The sequence below is a fragment of the Acartia tonsa genome, chromosome 7, assembly GCF_053477335.1.
Source record: "Acartia tonsa isolate MP-2025a chromosome 7, ASM5347733v1, whole genome shotgun sequence".
Taxonomy (NCBI): domain Eukaryota; kingdom Metazoa; phylum Arthropoda; class Copepoda; order Calanoida; family Acartiidae; genus Acartia; species Acartia tonsa.
The window spans coordinates 52,392,385-52,407,076 of NC_137266.1; the positions used below are offsets into that span (position 1 = coordinate 52,392,385).

General features: G+C 34.5%; 2 protein-coding genes across 5 annotated transcripts in view; both read left to right on the forward strand.

Annotated features, from left to right (window-relative positions):
• The first annotated feature begins 13 nt into the window (after positions 1-13).
• Sirt6 (sirtuin 6) lies at positions 14-8,846 on the forward strand. Its single transcript, XM_080167201.1, has 11 exons — positions 14-153; positions 632-885; positions 1,351-1,471; positions 1,853-1,942; positions 2,466-2,581; positions 4,386-4,446; positions 6,099-6,227; positions 6,437-6,498; positions 7,018-7,120; positions 7,769-8,105; positions 8,653-8,846. The coding sequence occupies exons 1-11, from the start codon at positions 109-111 to the stop codon at positions 8,844-8,846; spliced, it is 1,512 nt and encodes a 503-aa protein (XP_080023327.1). The 5' UTR covers positions 14-108.
• A 2,111-nt stretch (positions 8,847-10,957) lies between these two features.
• The window catches only part of LOC145323983 (uncharacterized), a 47,753-nt gene continuing 44,018 nt past the window's right edge, over positions 10,958-14,692 (forward strand). For all 4 annotated transcript variants that reach the window (XM_080166612.1, XM_080166613.1, XM_080166614.1 and 1 more), the window contains exons 1-5: positions 10,958-11,053; positions 11,251-11,316; positions 13,163-13,236; positions 13,807-13,864; positions 14,257-14,327. In XM_080166612.1, the coding sequence (XP_080022738.1) occupies positions 10,985-11,053; positions 11,251-11,316; positions 13,163-13,236; positions 13,807-13,864; positions 14,257-14,327 (338 nt within the window). In that variant the 5' untranslated portion in view covers positions 10,958-10,984. The remainder of the gene's footprint in view (positions 11,054-11,250; positions 11,317-13,162; positions 13,237-13,806; positions 13,865-14,256; positions 14,328-14,692) is intronic.

Below are 14,692 nucleotides of genomic sequence, written 5' to 3' on the forward strand. Positions count from 1 at the left end.
TTAGTCACTAGAGTGTCACAATACAATAACAAGTCTGGGATTCTATGACCTTACTGTGATTATCTGGAATTAGATAATTCTAGAAGCTGGAACGAAGCTGCCCTGAAAATGTCGTGCAATTATGCAGAAGGACTTAGTCCTTATGAAAATAAGGTAAGGAAGTATGGGTGTAAAACCGATTAATATCTGGTGGATTAGAACCGGTTTATAGTCTTACTAAAAAATCATGTATAGCATCTTATTACAGACAATTTTCCACTACTATTAAAACAAAAGTCATAATATTATTTGTTAGCCCTGGGCATAATACAAACTAAAATCTTAGAATGTTTAAAATATCGTTATATGTGTGATTAGAAACAAAGAGAGTGGGGACAATGGGTTGTTTATTACACTAGTCCCCAAAGTCTTATAATAATGTTTTCTTATTCGTTGGCTTAAAAACTTTGCGGACTTAAGTGAATTTTGATTTGTGGGTTGATTAAGTTGAGTGTTTAAACGTTTACTACTGACTTTAATCTACAGAAGGGTTTATTTTGTGCATCATTATTGGAGATGTACAATGTACATCTATTTATTGGCCATAGTCTAATCCCTTTTGATCATTTGATAATAAATATATTTTTTTCAGGGGAAACTTGGAGCCCCGGAGAAATTTGACGGCCAGGACGAGGTGGAGTCCAAGGTTGACCAGCTGGCCAGCTGGATCCAGGAGGCCAAGCATATTGTCCTGCACACGGGGGCGGGCATCAGCACCTCTGCGGGGATACCTGACTTCAGGGGACCTCGTGGTGTTTGGACATTAGAGAAAAAAGGTGAAAAGCCAGAAATTAATGTATCCTGGGATGATGCTAAACCTACACCTACTCACATGGCTATTGCAAAGTAAGAATAGATAGATAGAGAGATAGACAGACAGATAGATAAACAAATGGTCAGATAGACTGACAAACAGACAGAAAAACAGACAGATAGTGAGACAGACAGACATATAGATAGACATACATACAGATAGACAGACTGATAGACAGGCAGACATAAAAAATACAGATAGATAAACAGACAGATATACATTTAGACAGACATCTAAACATACATTTAGACGGACAGACCGACAGAAAAAGTTTTATAATAACGTTTCCTATTTCGTTGGCTTAACAATTTTGAGGACTTTTATTGAATTTTGATTTGTCGGTTCATTAAGGAAAGTGTCTAAACGTTTCAACCATTAATTGTAATCTACAGAAGGAGCATGAATATCAATATATGGGCCATTGTCTTATCCCAGGATAACCCAAGAAAATTGATTGAATTAGTATTGATGAATAAAGTATCTTTTCTTCTATTTAGGTTGGTTGAGATGGACATAGTAAAGTTTGTGATAACCCAGAATATTGATGGTCTGCATCTGAGGTCTGGGGTACCCAGGGAGAAACTTGCTGAACTGCATGGAAACATGTTTGTGGACCAGGCATATTGATACTTTTTCCTGCCAATTATTTCAATTTAAAGATTTAATTTTCTTTTCCATGGAAAACTAAATATTTTATTAAACAATATACCTATGTACTATTGATACATATAACCAGTGATCTAAAGGGATATGACAATGGCCGATAAATTAATGTATATCCCCAATGATGATTTACAAAATTACCCCTTCTTTAGATTACAATCATTGGTTGTAACGTTTGGACATCCAACGTAATGAACCAACCAAATAAAATGCAATAAAAGTCGTCAAAGTAGTAAAGACAACGAATAAGGAAACTTTTAAACTTATTGCAATAAACAGCCCAATGTCTCCTCCCTACCTGTATTGCAGTCATAGAAAAAGTTGAGATATTTTTAGTGTGATAAATGTAAGAAAATGATTGTAAGGGACAGTCCTTCTCCAACTGTGGGACAAAAATATACTGGGACAGACTGTCCTGTTTATAAGGTATGGATAGATAGATAGATGGAGAGTAAGACAGATAGGTAGATAGATAGATAGATAGATAGACAGACAGACAGACAGTCTATATACATTTTTAGATTAATAGGTAGTATGACGGTTAGCTGAAAAAAAATTATAAAAATGCTTAAAATGTAGGTACCTAGCTTTTTTCAGTAGCGTATCTACTCATCAACTAGTATATGTTGAAACATTTTTTCGTCCGAGTTAATTGTGGAAAATGATCTTCCTTGTTATTTACCTACAGATATTCAAATTCTAACACATGTACTACTTTAAATATGAATAGCGGCTTTGCCCCTAGAGGCATGTAGGGGCACTTGAGGGGGAAGGAGGGTTGATTTCGAAAACCCAATTTTTGTATTTTATAATTAAAAAGAAAAAGTTAAAGTTCAGAAGTTATTGAGATCCTAAGACTTAGACAGACAGGCATCGTTCTACTTTGTATTAATGATGATTAGCTACTTTTAAAAAATAGAAATAATGTTAGATATCTTGTTATTTAAAGGACAATGGTAGAAAATGTCGGGGCAAGTTGCGAGATTTTGTTCTTGACTGGGAGGATAATCTACCAGATGATGATCTTACCATCTCAGATTCACATTCTATGATGGCAGATTTAAGGTATCTATCTATCTATATCTGACTATCTATCTATCTTGACTGAAGGATAATCTACCTGATGATGATCTTACCATCTCAGATTCACATTCTATGATGGCAGATTTAAGGTATCTATCTATCTATATCTGACTATCTATCTATCTTGACTGAAGGATAATCTACCTGATGATGATCTTACCATCTCAGATTCACATTCTATGATGGCAGATTTAAGGTATCTATCTATCTATATCTGACTATCTATCTATCTTGACTGAAGGATAATCTACCTGATGATGATCTTACCATCTCAGATTCACATTCTATGATGGCAGATTTAAGGTATCTATCTATCTAACTATCTACCTATCTACCTATCCATCTTGACCGAGAGGATAATCTACCAGATGATGATCTTAATATCTCAGACTCACATTCTATGATGGCTGATTTAAGGTATCTATCTATCTGTCTGTATATCTATCTATCTATCTTGATTGGGAAGATAATCTTCCAGATGATGATCTTACTATCTCTGACTCACATTCTATGATGGCAGATTTGAGGTATCTATCTATCTGTCTTGACTGGGAGGACAATCTACCAGATGATGATCTTACTATCTCAGATTCACATTCTATGATGGCTGATTTGAGGTATCTGTCTATCATTCTATCTGTCTGTCTGTCTGTCTATCTATATCTATCTATCTATCTTGACTGGGAGGATAATCTTCCAGATGATGATCTTACCATATCAGATTCACATTCTATGATGGCAGATTTGAGGTATCTATTTATCTATCTATGTGTCTGTCTGTCTGTCTATCTATATCTATCTATCTATCTTGACTGGGAGGATAATCTTCCAGATGATGATCTTACCATATCAGATTCACATTCTATGATGGCAGATTTGAGGTATCTATTTATCTATCTATGTGTCTGTCTGTCTGTCTATCTATATCTATCTATCTATCTTGACTGGGAGGATAATCTTCCAGATGATGATCTTACCATATCAGATTCACATTCTATGATGGCAGATTTGAGGTATCTATTTATCTATCTATGTGTCTGTCTGTCTGTCTATCTATATCTATCTATCTATCTTGACTGGGAGGACAATCTACCAGATGATGATCTTACCATATCAGATTCACATTCTATGATGGCAGATTTGAGGTATCTATCTGTCTGTATATCTATCCATCTATCTGTCTAATCTATCTATCTATCTATCTATCTTGACTGTCTGTCTGTCTATCTATCTATCTATCTATCTATCTATCTATCTATCTATCTATCTATCTATCTATCTATCTTGACTGGGAGGATAATCTACCAGATGATGATCTTACCATCTCTGACTCACATTCTATGATGACAGATTTGAGGTATATATCATTATCTATCTGTCTGTCTGTCTACCTATTTATCTATCTCTGTCTGTCTGTTTATCTACCTATATATCTACCAACTGTCTGCTATTTCTTGACTTAGATATTTTGCAGGGATTTCAAGGGATAAGACAGTGGATGATAAATAGATGCAAATCCCCAATAATAATAAACAAAATTACTCCTTACATTGATTAAACTTATTGGTTGAAAAGTTTAAATTTAGTTCAAAATTCATTAAAAGTACCCAAAGTTTCTGAGCCAACGTATAAAGATAACTTGGAATTAAAACTTTGGGTACCAGTGTAATTTCCAGTCCATTCCCCCCCTGATATTTTGTCTCTAAAATTATTTTAGTTAGGTACTTAGGTAACTAATTATCGAGGCTTATTTGCGCAGCTTCTCTATAGAAAATTATCTTTTTAGTATTGTTATGGGATCTACGCTGCAGATTATTCCTGCTGGCAACATGCCTCTATACGCTAAGGTATAATATACAACTTTTATAATCCTTCAATTATAAAGTAATACCTACGATGTCTGTTTGTCTGTCCCTACATAAGTAAAGGGGGGGGGGGGGAATGTGGTGACTCGTGCCACGATATACCAGCAATTTTATTTTGGGTGCTACTCCCTTAGTTTTAGAGATAATTGGATGAAATCTTTTGGGCTGGGTCAGTAATTACTTCAACTATTGGTATCTTTCAAAAAAAACGGCGGCGGGACCGCCGCTCCCGCCGCCGTTTTCCGCCGCCACCAAAAATTTTTTTTTTTGCATTTCTCGCCGAATTAGGCATTTTGGAATCAGTACTTCTCCTGTGATTTTGAAGATATTAAAACAAAATCTTTTTAGGTTGGTAAGTAAAAAATATTTGAATTGAGAAAACTGCGGCGGGACCGCCGCTCCCGCCGTCCGCCGCCGTTTTCCGCCGCCAACAAAAAAATTTTTTTTTTGCATTTCTCGCCGAATTAGGCAATTTGGAATCATTTGAGACCATGTTATTTTTTTCAAAAAATTTTCCCCTTACAAGCAACCCTGCGGTGGGACTTCTCCTGTGATTTTGAAGATATTGAAACAAAATATTTTTAGGTAGGTCAGTAACTAATGGCAGAGGTACGGCTGCGGAAAACGGCGGCGGGAAATGCAAAAAAAAAATTGGCGGCGGAAAACGGCGGGAGCGGTGGTACCGCCGCCGTTTTTTATTCAAATATTTATTACTGACCCATCAAAAAAGATTTTGTTCCAATATCTTCAAAAGCACAGGATAAGTACTGAATTTAAGATATACCTTGATATACGAGAATTTGAAAAAAAAGGGCTGCTTGTAGGGGGAAAAATTTTTGAAAAAAATAACATGGTCTCAAATGATTCCAAATTGCCTAATTCGGCGAGAAAAGCAAAAAAAAAATTTTGTTGGCGGCGGAAAACGGCGGCGGGAGCGGCGGTCCCGCCGGTCCAACCGCCGTTTTCTTAATTCAAATATTTTTTACTTACCAGCCTAAAAAGATTTTGTTTCAATATCTTGAAATCACAGGAGAAGTACTGTATTGAAGATATACCTTGATATACGAAAATTTGAAAAAAATGACTAAGTCCCACCGCAGAGTTGCTTGTAAGGGGAAAAATTTTTGAAAAAAATAACATGGTCTCAAATGATTCCAAATTGCCTAATTCGGCGAGAAATGCAAAAAAAAAATTTTTTTTTGTGGCGGCGGAAAACGGCGGCGGGCGGCGGGAGCGGCGGTCCCGCCGCCGTTTTTTTTGAAAGATACCAATAGTTGGGGTAATTACTGACCCAGCCCAAAAGATTTCATCCAATTATCTCTAAAACTAAGGGAGTAGCACCCAAAATAAAATTGCTGGTATGTCGTGGCACGAGTCACCACATTTCCCCCCCCCCCTTTTAATTGTGAGAATTGTCCAAACGTTATGAAATTTTTTACAGGTGTGATTTATCCTGGGAGGGTGGTGGTACCCTCCCCCAAAATAGTTATAAACATTCCCAGGATCTATCAGAAGCTAGCATATAAAGGAGAACCATATCATTTCAGAGATCCTTCGGTACAGACACACAGACAGACACAGATCCTGTTATTTTTATATAAGGATATGTTATCTTATCTTACTTGTTTATTTAGAAATACCACGAGAACGGGAAGCTGGTGATATGTAACCTACAACCCACAAAGCATTACAGCAAAGCGGACCTTAATATACATACCTATGTCGATGATATCATGACAAAACTATTTAACAAGGATTGCTATGTTTATTTATTTTTTAATGACTATACAAAAAACTATCGCTTCTGTAGTGGTTGAAACGTTTAAACCCTCATTATATGAATTAACCAATCAAAATAATCTACAAGTCTCTAAAGTAGAAAACGTTATTATAAAACTTTGGGGACTAGTGTAATAAACAGCCCTTCCTGAAGTAAACTGCTAAAATGAACATGGCATTTAATGAAAATTAGTTGGGATTGAGTATTCCCGAATATTGTGCGGATCAAGATCCTGTCAGGAGGATGGCGGATAACAGGAATATTTATACAATAATTACAGATCAAACCAACTAACTTTTTGTGGGGGAAATTTTGTTGCTAATATTTTGTCGAATCCCATGTATTTTCGTTGGATTGGAACCAGTTCTAAGCCATACTGCAAAGTCATGTATTGTATCGTAAAACATTTTAATAGAATTAATCCCTGTTTTGTTGGCCCTCTCGGGGCCGACATGAACAAAATAAAAATAAATCCCATAATTTTCATATTATTATTCGCCCAAATGCGATAAATTAAATAACTAGGTATAACTTATTAACAAGTTAAAAAGGAATTTTTCTCGACCGTTTTTATTAGATTCTACAATTTCATTTTAAGGTAGTTGATTATTTAACATAAAAAAAATAATGAATCCATGTTTCACATGTCAATATTTGTCATCTTTAATGTCTGGGGGGTTTCATAATTTCATTAAAACTTTACTTATTTCTATTTCTTCCATTAATATTATTTTTCCCTGTATTTTTAAGAAACTTATTGTATAAACAAATGGCAGGGACCTGCCTGAAAGTGGGTACATTGATTACACCCAGTGTCCTAACCTTGCCAGAACATTCAAGAAGCGGGGAGATGACATTCATGAACAGTATTTAAAGGTAAGTTGCATTCCAGGGATCTAAAGGGATAAGACAATGGCCGAAAAATTGATGTACTGTACATTCACAATGATGATACACAAAATTAACCCTTCTGTAGACTAAAATTAGTGATTCTAACGTTTCAACATTCAACTTAATGATTAAACCACTCAAAATTCACTAAAGATCCCCAAAAGTTGTTAAGCCAACGAATAAGAAAACGTTGATATAAAACTTTGGGGACTTCTAATGTAATAAACAGCCCATTGTACCAGGGATCAAAAGGGATAAGACAATGTCCGTAAACTTGATTTGCAACGGCTCAAATGTTGATACATAAAATACCCCTTCAGTAGACTAGAATTAGTGTTTCTAACGTTTGAGCACTTAAATTAATGATCTAACCAATCATAATTTACTAAAGATACCAAAGTTGTTAAGCCAACGAATAAGAAATTAGCAGTGTTTTCTTTTCGCTAAAAGACACAATATCAAACTATTAGGAGATGGGCTGCTAATAAGAGATTAAAGTAAAATATTAAAGGGGGCATGATGGAACTCTCCCATTATGGTAGAGATCCTGTACCGATTTTGAATTAGGTCTTTTTTGTGTGTTTCGCTACTTATAGATGTTGTCAACCTTGTTATTTTGATGTTATTTTTTAGATAAAACGCGAAGAAAAGAAGAGGAAAAGCCTAGAACCAGAAAAATGCACCAAATTAATAAAACTAGAACAAAAAGTCATCACCGAGAAAAAATCCACCAAAAGAATTTTGAAAAAATCCGTGAAAAGTGAGGAGACAATTAAGAGTGAAAGTAAAGAATCTTCTGTCGTACATATCGTAGAAGAGGTTATTGATTTGGATAGTGATGATAATGATAATAGTGATATCAAAGATATACATGATGAGCTTAAAGTTGAAATTAAACAAGACTCTTTAGCTTTAGGGATGTGTATATACTGCTTGGGATCATTGGCTAATCGAGGGGGGATGGGGGGAAGTATCTAAAGGGATAAGACAAAGGCCAATAAATTTATGTAAATCCCCAAAATACAGTAGATTAAAATCAGTGGTTGAAACGCTTGGACACTCAACTTTAATCAAAATCCAATAAAAATCCAGAAAGTTATTAAGCCAACGAATAAGAAAAACTTTGGGGGCTTGTGTAATAAACAGCCTATTTTTCCTCTCTCAGGGGGGGGGGGAATAATTTTTTTGCCGCCTCTTGAGGGGTGTTTCATCGTATTTTCACAGTAGCTTTTTATATGTTAGGTTAGATGATGACCCCGCAGGGTTAGGTAATTTGTACCGTAGGTCTAGAGCCCACCGCAGGGGCTATAAATAGGAAAGAAGCTACTGTGAAAATATGATACAACGAAACGCCCCTTAAGAGGCGATGTCACGAAAGGGACTGTAACTACCCAAGTGAATCTTATGCAGAATATACAACCCGGCTCTTTTAGATATCAAAGAAGATAATAATTCGGACATTGAAATATTAACTGAAGTTAAAAATGACGAAATTAAGAATGAAAATTGTGAAACAGTTATGAACAGCAATAGCATACGTCTTGATAAACTAACCAATGACTTAAACAGAAGACTTAATGAAAGTTTGAGTAAGAATGGTGATTCCGGCGGCGATACTACAGATATTTCTGATACTAATTCAGATTCAGATGCATTGGAAGTGATTGAGGAAATTCCCATTGTTGTTCAGTCGGTTACAGGGTCTTGCTGATGTAGTGCCTTTAAAAGGGGCGTAGCTTATCTATAACTTTGTATCTGTACGTCTTTGAAGATTTTAGCAAAGATTTTCCTTTACATTTAATTTAATATGTAACTTAAACATAAAATCTGTTTTAAAATTCACAGATTTTGAAAATTAAATTTACATAGAAATATACCTAGGTAAAATTCATAAATAAAATAGTTACATTTATTATGTTTATAGGAACCTTTAAGTACAATTTTGTGTTAGCTAAACTTTTTAAAAGAAGAATATTGAAATTTTAGTTAGTATAGGGGGGGGGGGGGGGGATAGTGGATATATTGTTCATTGTTATATATACAGTATGACCCTCGAAAAAGTATTTTTAAGCATCTGCAGCCCTTATTTCTCAATGAATAATTAAAAAATGCATATGTCCTTGTTCTCCATAGTATTCCACGTAAGTAGATATAAAAATATTTTTTTTACCTCCATTAGCACCGGAGATTTTTAGAGCTAAAGTTTTGAAAAAGTGACTGAGAAAAAGAATTTTTTTTGTTTCTCTTATTTTTTGGATGGTTATATTATGTTTTTCTGACAACTGAATAATGAGACACAAAGAAAAACAAGTTAACTAAATATTTCTTTTTTATTCCACCAAAAAATATAAATTTTTAATGGCAAAAAAAACTACTGAATGAATTGATTATTTGCAAATTTTAGGTTATTTATTAACCCTTATTTATAGAAAAGGATTAATTATGACAGTTGCTCCGCCTACTTTTCTGACATCTCAATTATTTAATAGGGGGTAAATTAAGCTTTTTAGACAAAAAAAAATCATTATGTTTTATTTTTATTTTCTTTATAACTTTTTTGTTATTAAAGTTAGGATTGTGAAACAAAAACAATTTTCCTGCTATATTCATAGAGATTTATTCAGGGTTTCGGATCCGGATCCGGATCCGGATCCGGATCCGCAAGGATCCGCATATTTTGAGTCCAAGGATCCGGATCCGGATCCGCAAAAAAAATGCGGATCCGGATCCGGATCCTTAGACTCCAAAAAATGCGGAAAAAATGGAAAAATCTACCTAAATTTATATAAAATCTCAGACATTCTCTTGATGAGAGCCAATCTTTAAGGTTTAGGTTCAGACTTGAAAATTAAAAGTATTTTTGACTTCGAATTGAAGAATAAATTTTTTTGAAAAATTTGGTGACTTTATTTTTATTGTCAAAGATCCGGATCCGGATCCGGATCCGGATCCGGATCCGCACTGACCAAATTTTGAGGATCCGGATCCGGATCCGGATCCGCATAAAATCAATGCGGATCCGAAACCCTGGATTTATTTGGTTTTTTAATCTTAAACAATTTTGCCTAATAAGTAAGTTTTTCAAAATATCATTAAACTAAAAATACTCAAAAAATATGTGTAAAAAAATGCTTTTTACTCAAAAACTAAATTTTTTATTTCATTTTTGTATAAAGTTTCTGCTAGTAACAAAAATAAAATGATTTCTAGCTTAATTTTGCTAAAAAAGTCGTTTCATGTTAAAAGTTACTTTTTCCTCAGTCACTTTTTCAAAACTTTAGCACTAAAAATCTTCGGTGTTAATGGAGGTAAAAAAAATATTTTTATATCTACTTACGTGGAATACTATGGAGAACAAGGACATATGCATTTTTTAATAATTCATTGAGAAATAAGGGCTGCAGATGCTTAAAAATACTTTTTCGAGGGTCATACTGTATAAAAACTAAAAGTAAAAATTACTGATTATATAATACAAAATTTTTGTTTCTACCTCCTAAAAACTGCCAATGTTATACTTTAAATTTCAAGTTAAAAATACTTAAAATGTCTTTTGACTTTATGCATGGTGTAATTTTAACTTGTTTTTTTTTTAATTTTATAATTCAATACCATTACCTACCTTAGTTGTTATTGTTTAAAAATATATCGTATTATAGACAATTTTCCTCGAATATTCAATTTCAAAATCAGAATATTAATACCAGTTTGGTTAGCCCGGGCCTTCATTTTAATATCAACGGAAAGCTGTCTATAATACGATGCGATAGATAACTTTTTTCATACTTTGTTAATAATACGTTGTTCCTTACTTTCAGAAGAAGGAGGCAGCAATATTAAAATTTAAAAATGAATTCTGGGGACGGAGGGGGTCAGGTGACTCTTAGAGATGGGGAGGTTACTTACTCCTTTTCACAGGTATCTATCTATCTATCTATCCATCTATCTAACTATCTATCAATCTATCTATCTATATTATCTATCTATCTAGGAGGAGTATGAAAGACTACGCCAGCAACAAGAAGAGAATGAGACAAAGCCCCAGTGGGTCTATCTATCTATTTATCTATATTATCTATCTATCTATCTATCTATCTAAATATCTATCTGTCTAGGAGGAGTATGAAAGACTACGCCAGCAACAAGAAGAGAATGAGACAAAGCCCCAGTGGGTGACACAGGTTAGACAACAATTTTAGTTTACACAAGAAAAAATATGGATTTATTGGGTGGTGGATGAAAGCCCCATCTCTCTACGCCCCCTAATAACTTTTAAGAACACTTGCAGGGCAAGAAAATGTGTGAAAATGTAATTTCTGTCAACACTAAAGAAAAAAATCTTTCGCCCATAAAAACTTCGTTGAGTAATAACCCTAAATTGCCAAATTATCTTTAGTCTACAAACAGGGGTGTATATTCTACATGAGATCCCCTGCTCAGGGGGGGGGGGGGGGAATAATAAATAAGTGGTTGGAGGGGGAAAAAAATGTAAAAATTAAGAAAACTGAAAACATTTTTTCCATTCCCCCCCCCCCTTCCTTGGTGAAAAAACCAAAAGAAATGGGTGGTAGGAGGGATAAAATAAATAAAATATAGAGTTCTTTAAATATTTTTCCATTCCCCCCCTTCCTGGTGAGAAAAAACTAGGGGGAAAAAAAATAAAAAAAATTGTAGCAGGGGAAAAAAAATAAATCTTGTGCAGAATATACACCCCTGTCTACAAAATTGAAATTTTTAAAGAAAGCTTGAATCCGAAAAAAGTACCTAGGACCTATCCAACTTTTTTTGGTACAATTTCGAATCCAAAAAAAGTTACCTATTCTGACAACTGTTTTTCGTTAGTATTACTTTTTTGGGGCGAGGAATTTTGTAATTTGAAAATATTTTAGTATTGTTTCAATGAATATTTGGAAGAGGGTACTTGAAAGAGGTTTTATAAATTGTTTACGAAACCAACTTTTAATATTGGACCTATCAAGTTTCGATAAATTAGATTTTTCCTTGTTTTGTAATTTCTAATGTTACGAGTGGCGTAGCCTTACTGTAAATAACATTGTTAGTTGTAATTACTTCTAAAAGGAATCGCATAAATGATAAAAAAAAGTATTGAAAAACATTGAAAGTATTGAAAAGATAGATGTGATCCTTTTGGATGTCGTTGGAATCTTAATTCAAGAAGTTTCAGACTTCTATGTTTGATAGCAGCTGAGAAAATTACATTCTTTTTTAGAATTTTAATATCCCCTAAAGAGTCCAATATTGAACTTAGTTCTTGTTTAAAGTTTCGCGGCTAATGAACAATGTCGACATTGTTGCTATTGTCAAATTTGTTTTGATGGTATTTTGATATGAAATTTTTATTAAAAATATTTTTGTACTTTATCTTTGTTTAATAATATTTTCTATTATATCTAATCTGAACTGTAGTCGGAATGGAGGGGGGGGGGGGGGGGGGGGGGAGAGGTAGATTTAATCAAAACAAAATGCATTTTTGTGTAGGTACCTACCTATAGATGAAGGTGCTTTCCCACAAGTGGCTGATTGAGCATAGCATTGATACCCCCCCCTCCCCTCATTTCATTTATATTATATAAATTTCAAATATGGGCGGAGGGCAAGATTCTTTTCCTATGCTTAACCCTTGTTGGGGTTTCTAATCCTGCGGGCCTATACCTGAGGTGACAACAATAATAAACAATCAAACGAAAAATTACCACTCCAAATAAAAATTTATTTCTAAATAGTACTCAAGAGGGTACTTTGTGTGTAGCGCCAAGATTTATTCAGGTTCCAATATATCTATCCATCCATCTTTATAATACAAATATTAGAGGGTCCTGGAGGTGAGTTTGTCCAAGTGCAGGTGGGGAGTGAAGGTCAGGTCCACCCCATACAAATATTGTATCTATATCTATCTATCATTATATTACAGGGTCCTGGAGGCGAGTTTGTCCAAGTCCAGGTGGGGAGTGATGGTCAGGTCCTACCCCCATACGAATATTGTATCTATCTATCTGTATATTACAGGCTCCTGGAGGCGAGTTTGTCCAAGTCCAGGTGGGGAGTGATGGTCAGGTCCACCCCATACAAATTCAGCTTCAAGGAATTCACAGATTTTTAACTTTATTTTAATGTAGCGCAGCTATTATGCTATAACTATGGTATGTACGTCAGTACATCCGTCATACATGTACTAAAGATAACAAGTACCTACTTAAAGGTAGTTTTTATTTTTTTTTAAAGAAAAAGTGAAACGTTTTTGAGAGGCACGGTGGATAACGGTACCCTCTTCCAAAATGGTTATAAACCTTTCCTGCACATGTAAGAATCTTGACTGTAACAGGAGAACCATATCGGTTCAGTGGTTAAGCGAAATCCTTGACAACAAACAGACAAACTCAGTTACACACACACAGACGGACATTCTGTTACTTTTATAGGTAATGAAAGACAGAGAGTGGGGGGTTAATGGTATAAATTTTTATAATAACGTTTCCTTATTCGTTGGTTTAAATACTTTGGAACTTCAGTGAATTTTGATTGGTTGATTCATTAAGATGAGTTTCCAATCGTTTCAATCTCTAATTGTAATCTAGAGGAGGGATACTTTTTTTGTATCGGCTATTGTCTTATCCCTTTATATCCTTGTGTAAAACGGCTGTGAAATGTTCAGGGATACAGCAGCTGCCAGACGGACAGCTTATCTACACAACCATTGAGAACCCGCAGGCATAGTACATTTGAAATGGATGTAGGAAAGAAATTCTGTAAATTACACTAGTACCCAAAGTTTTATAATCATTGTCTGAAAAACTTTGTGTGCTTATATTGATTCGTTCCAATTTTTTCAACCAATAATATTAATCTTGAGAAGGGTTAGTTTTGTTTGACATCATTGGGATCCTTGTGATCCCTTTTGAAACTACTTTCCACTTCAAATACACCAGGGAGGGAGGGGTCATTGGGCTGAATGTTACACTATAAGTCCCCAAAGTTTTATAATAACATTTTCTTATTCGTTAGCTTAACAACTTTGAGGACTTTTATTGAATTTTGATTGGTTGGTTCATTGATTTTAGTGTCCAAACTTTTCAACCACTTAAAATGTACTGTTTGAACAGGATAAGCTGAACCCTGACGACATAGTAGTATCTGCAGCCCCTGAAGACTCCAACATTACACAGACAATCAAACAGGAAAATGGTGTTCATTTATTTTCTCTTATAGTAGATCCCCCTCCCCTTTAAAATGACATAAATCCAGCTAAGAATCATAATTTGCTTGTTTAAAAAGTTAATTTGCAGCATTTTCAAGCACATAACCCTCCACCCTTATATTTTGAATTAAGTTAAAAATAAGGGGAGTGGGGGGATTTTGTGTAATGTTAGGTTATGTTGGGTACAGGATAGCAAAACAGCCCCTAATTTTCAATTTATTTTTGTCATCGTTATGCACTTCACTTTGGAGGAAACTTAAGTCTTTGTTTGCCTATTGATACTACTAAAATGTGAAAGTTCCTATTAATTTGTATTATTAAACGGCTTTAAAAATTGTTAG

Bases quoted from the DNA above. Each gene is read 5' to 3' on its own strand.
- Sirt6 (XM_080167201.1), top strand. From the start codon at position 109: ATGTCGTGCAATTATGCAGAAGGACTTAGTCCTTATGAAAATAAG. The intron at 4,447-6,098 runs GTATAATATACA...TTGTTTATTTAG, and splicing joins ACATGCCTCTATACGCTAAG to AAATACCACGAGAACGGGAA. The intron at 6,499-7,017 runs CAGGAATATTTA...ATAAACAAATGG, and splicing joins GTCAGGAGGATGGCGGATAA to CAGGGACCTGCCTGAAAGTG.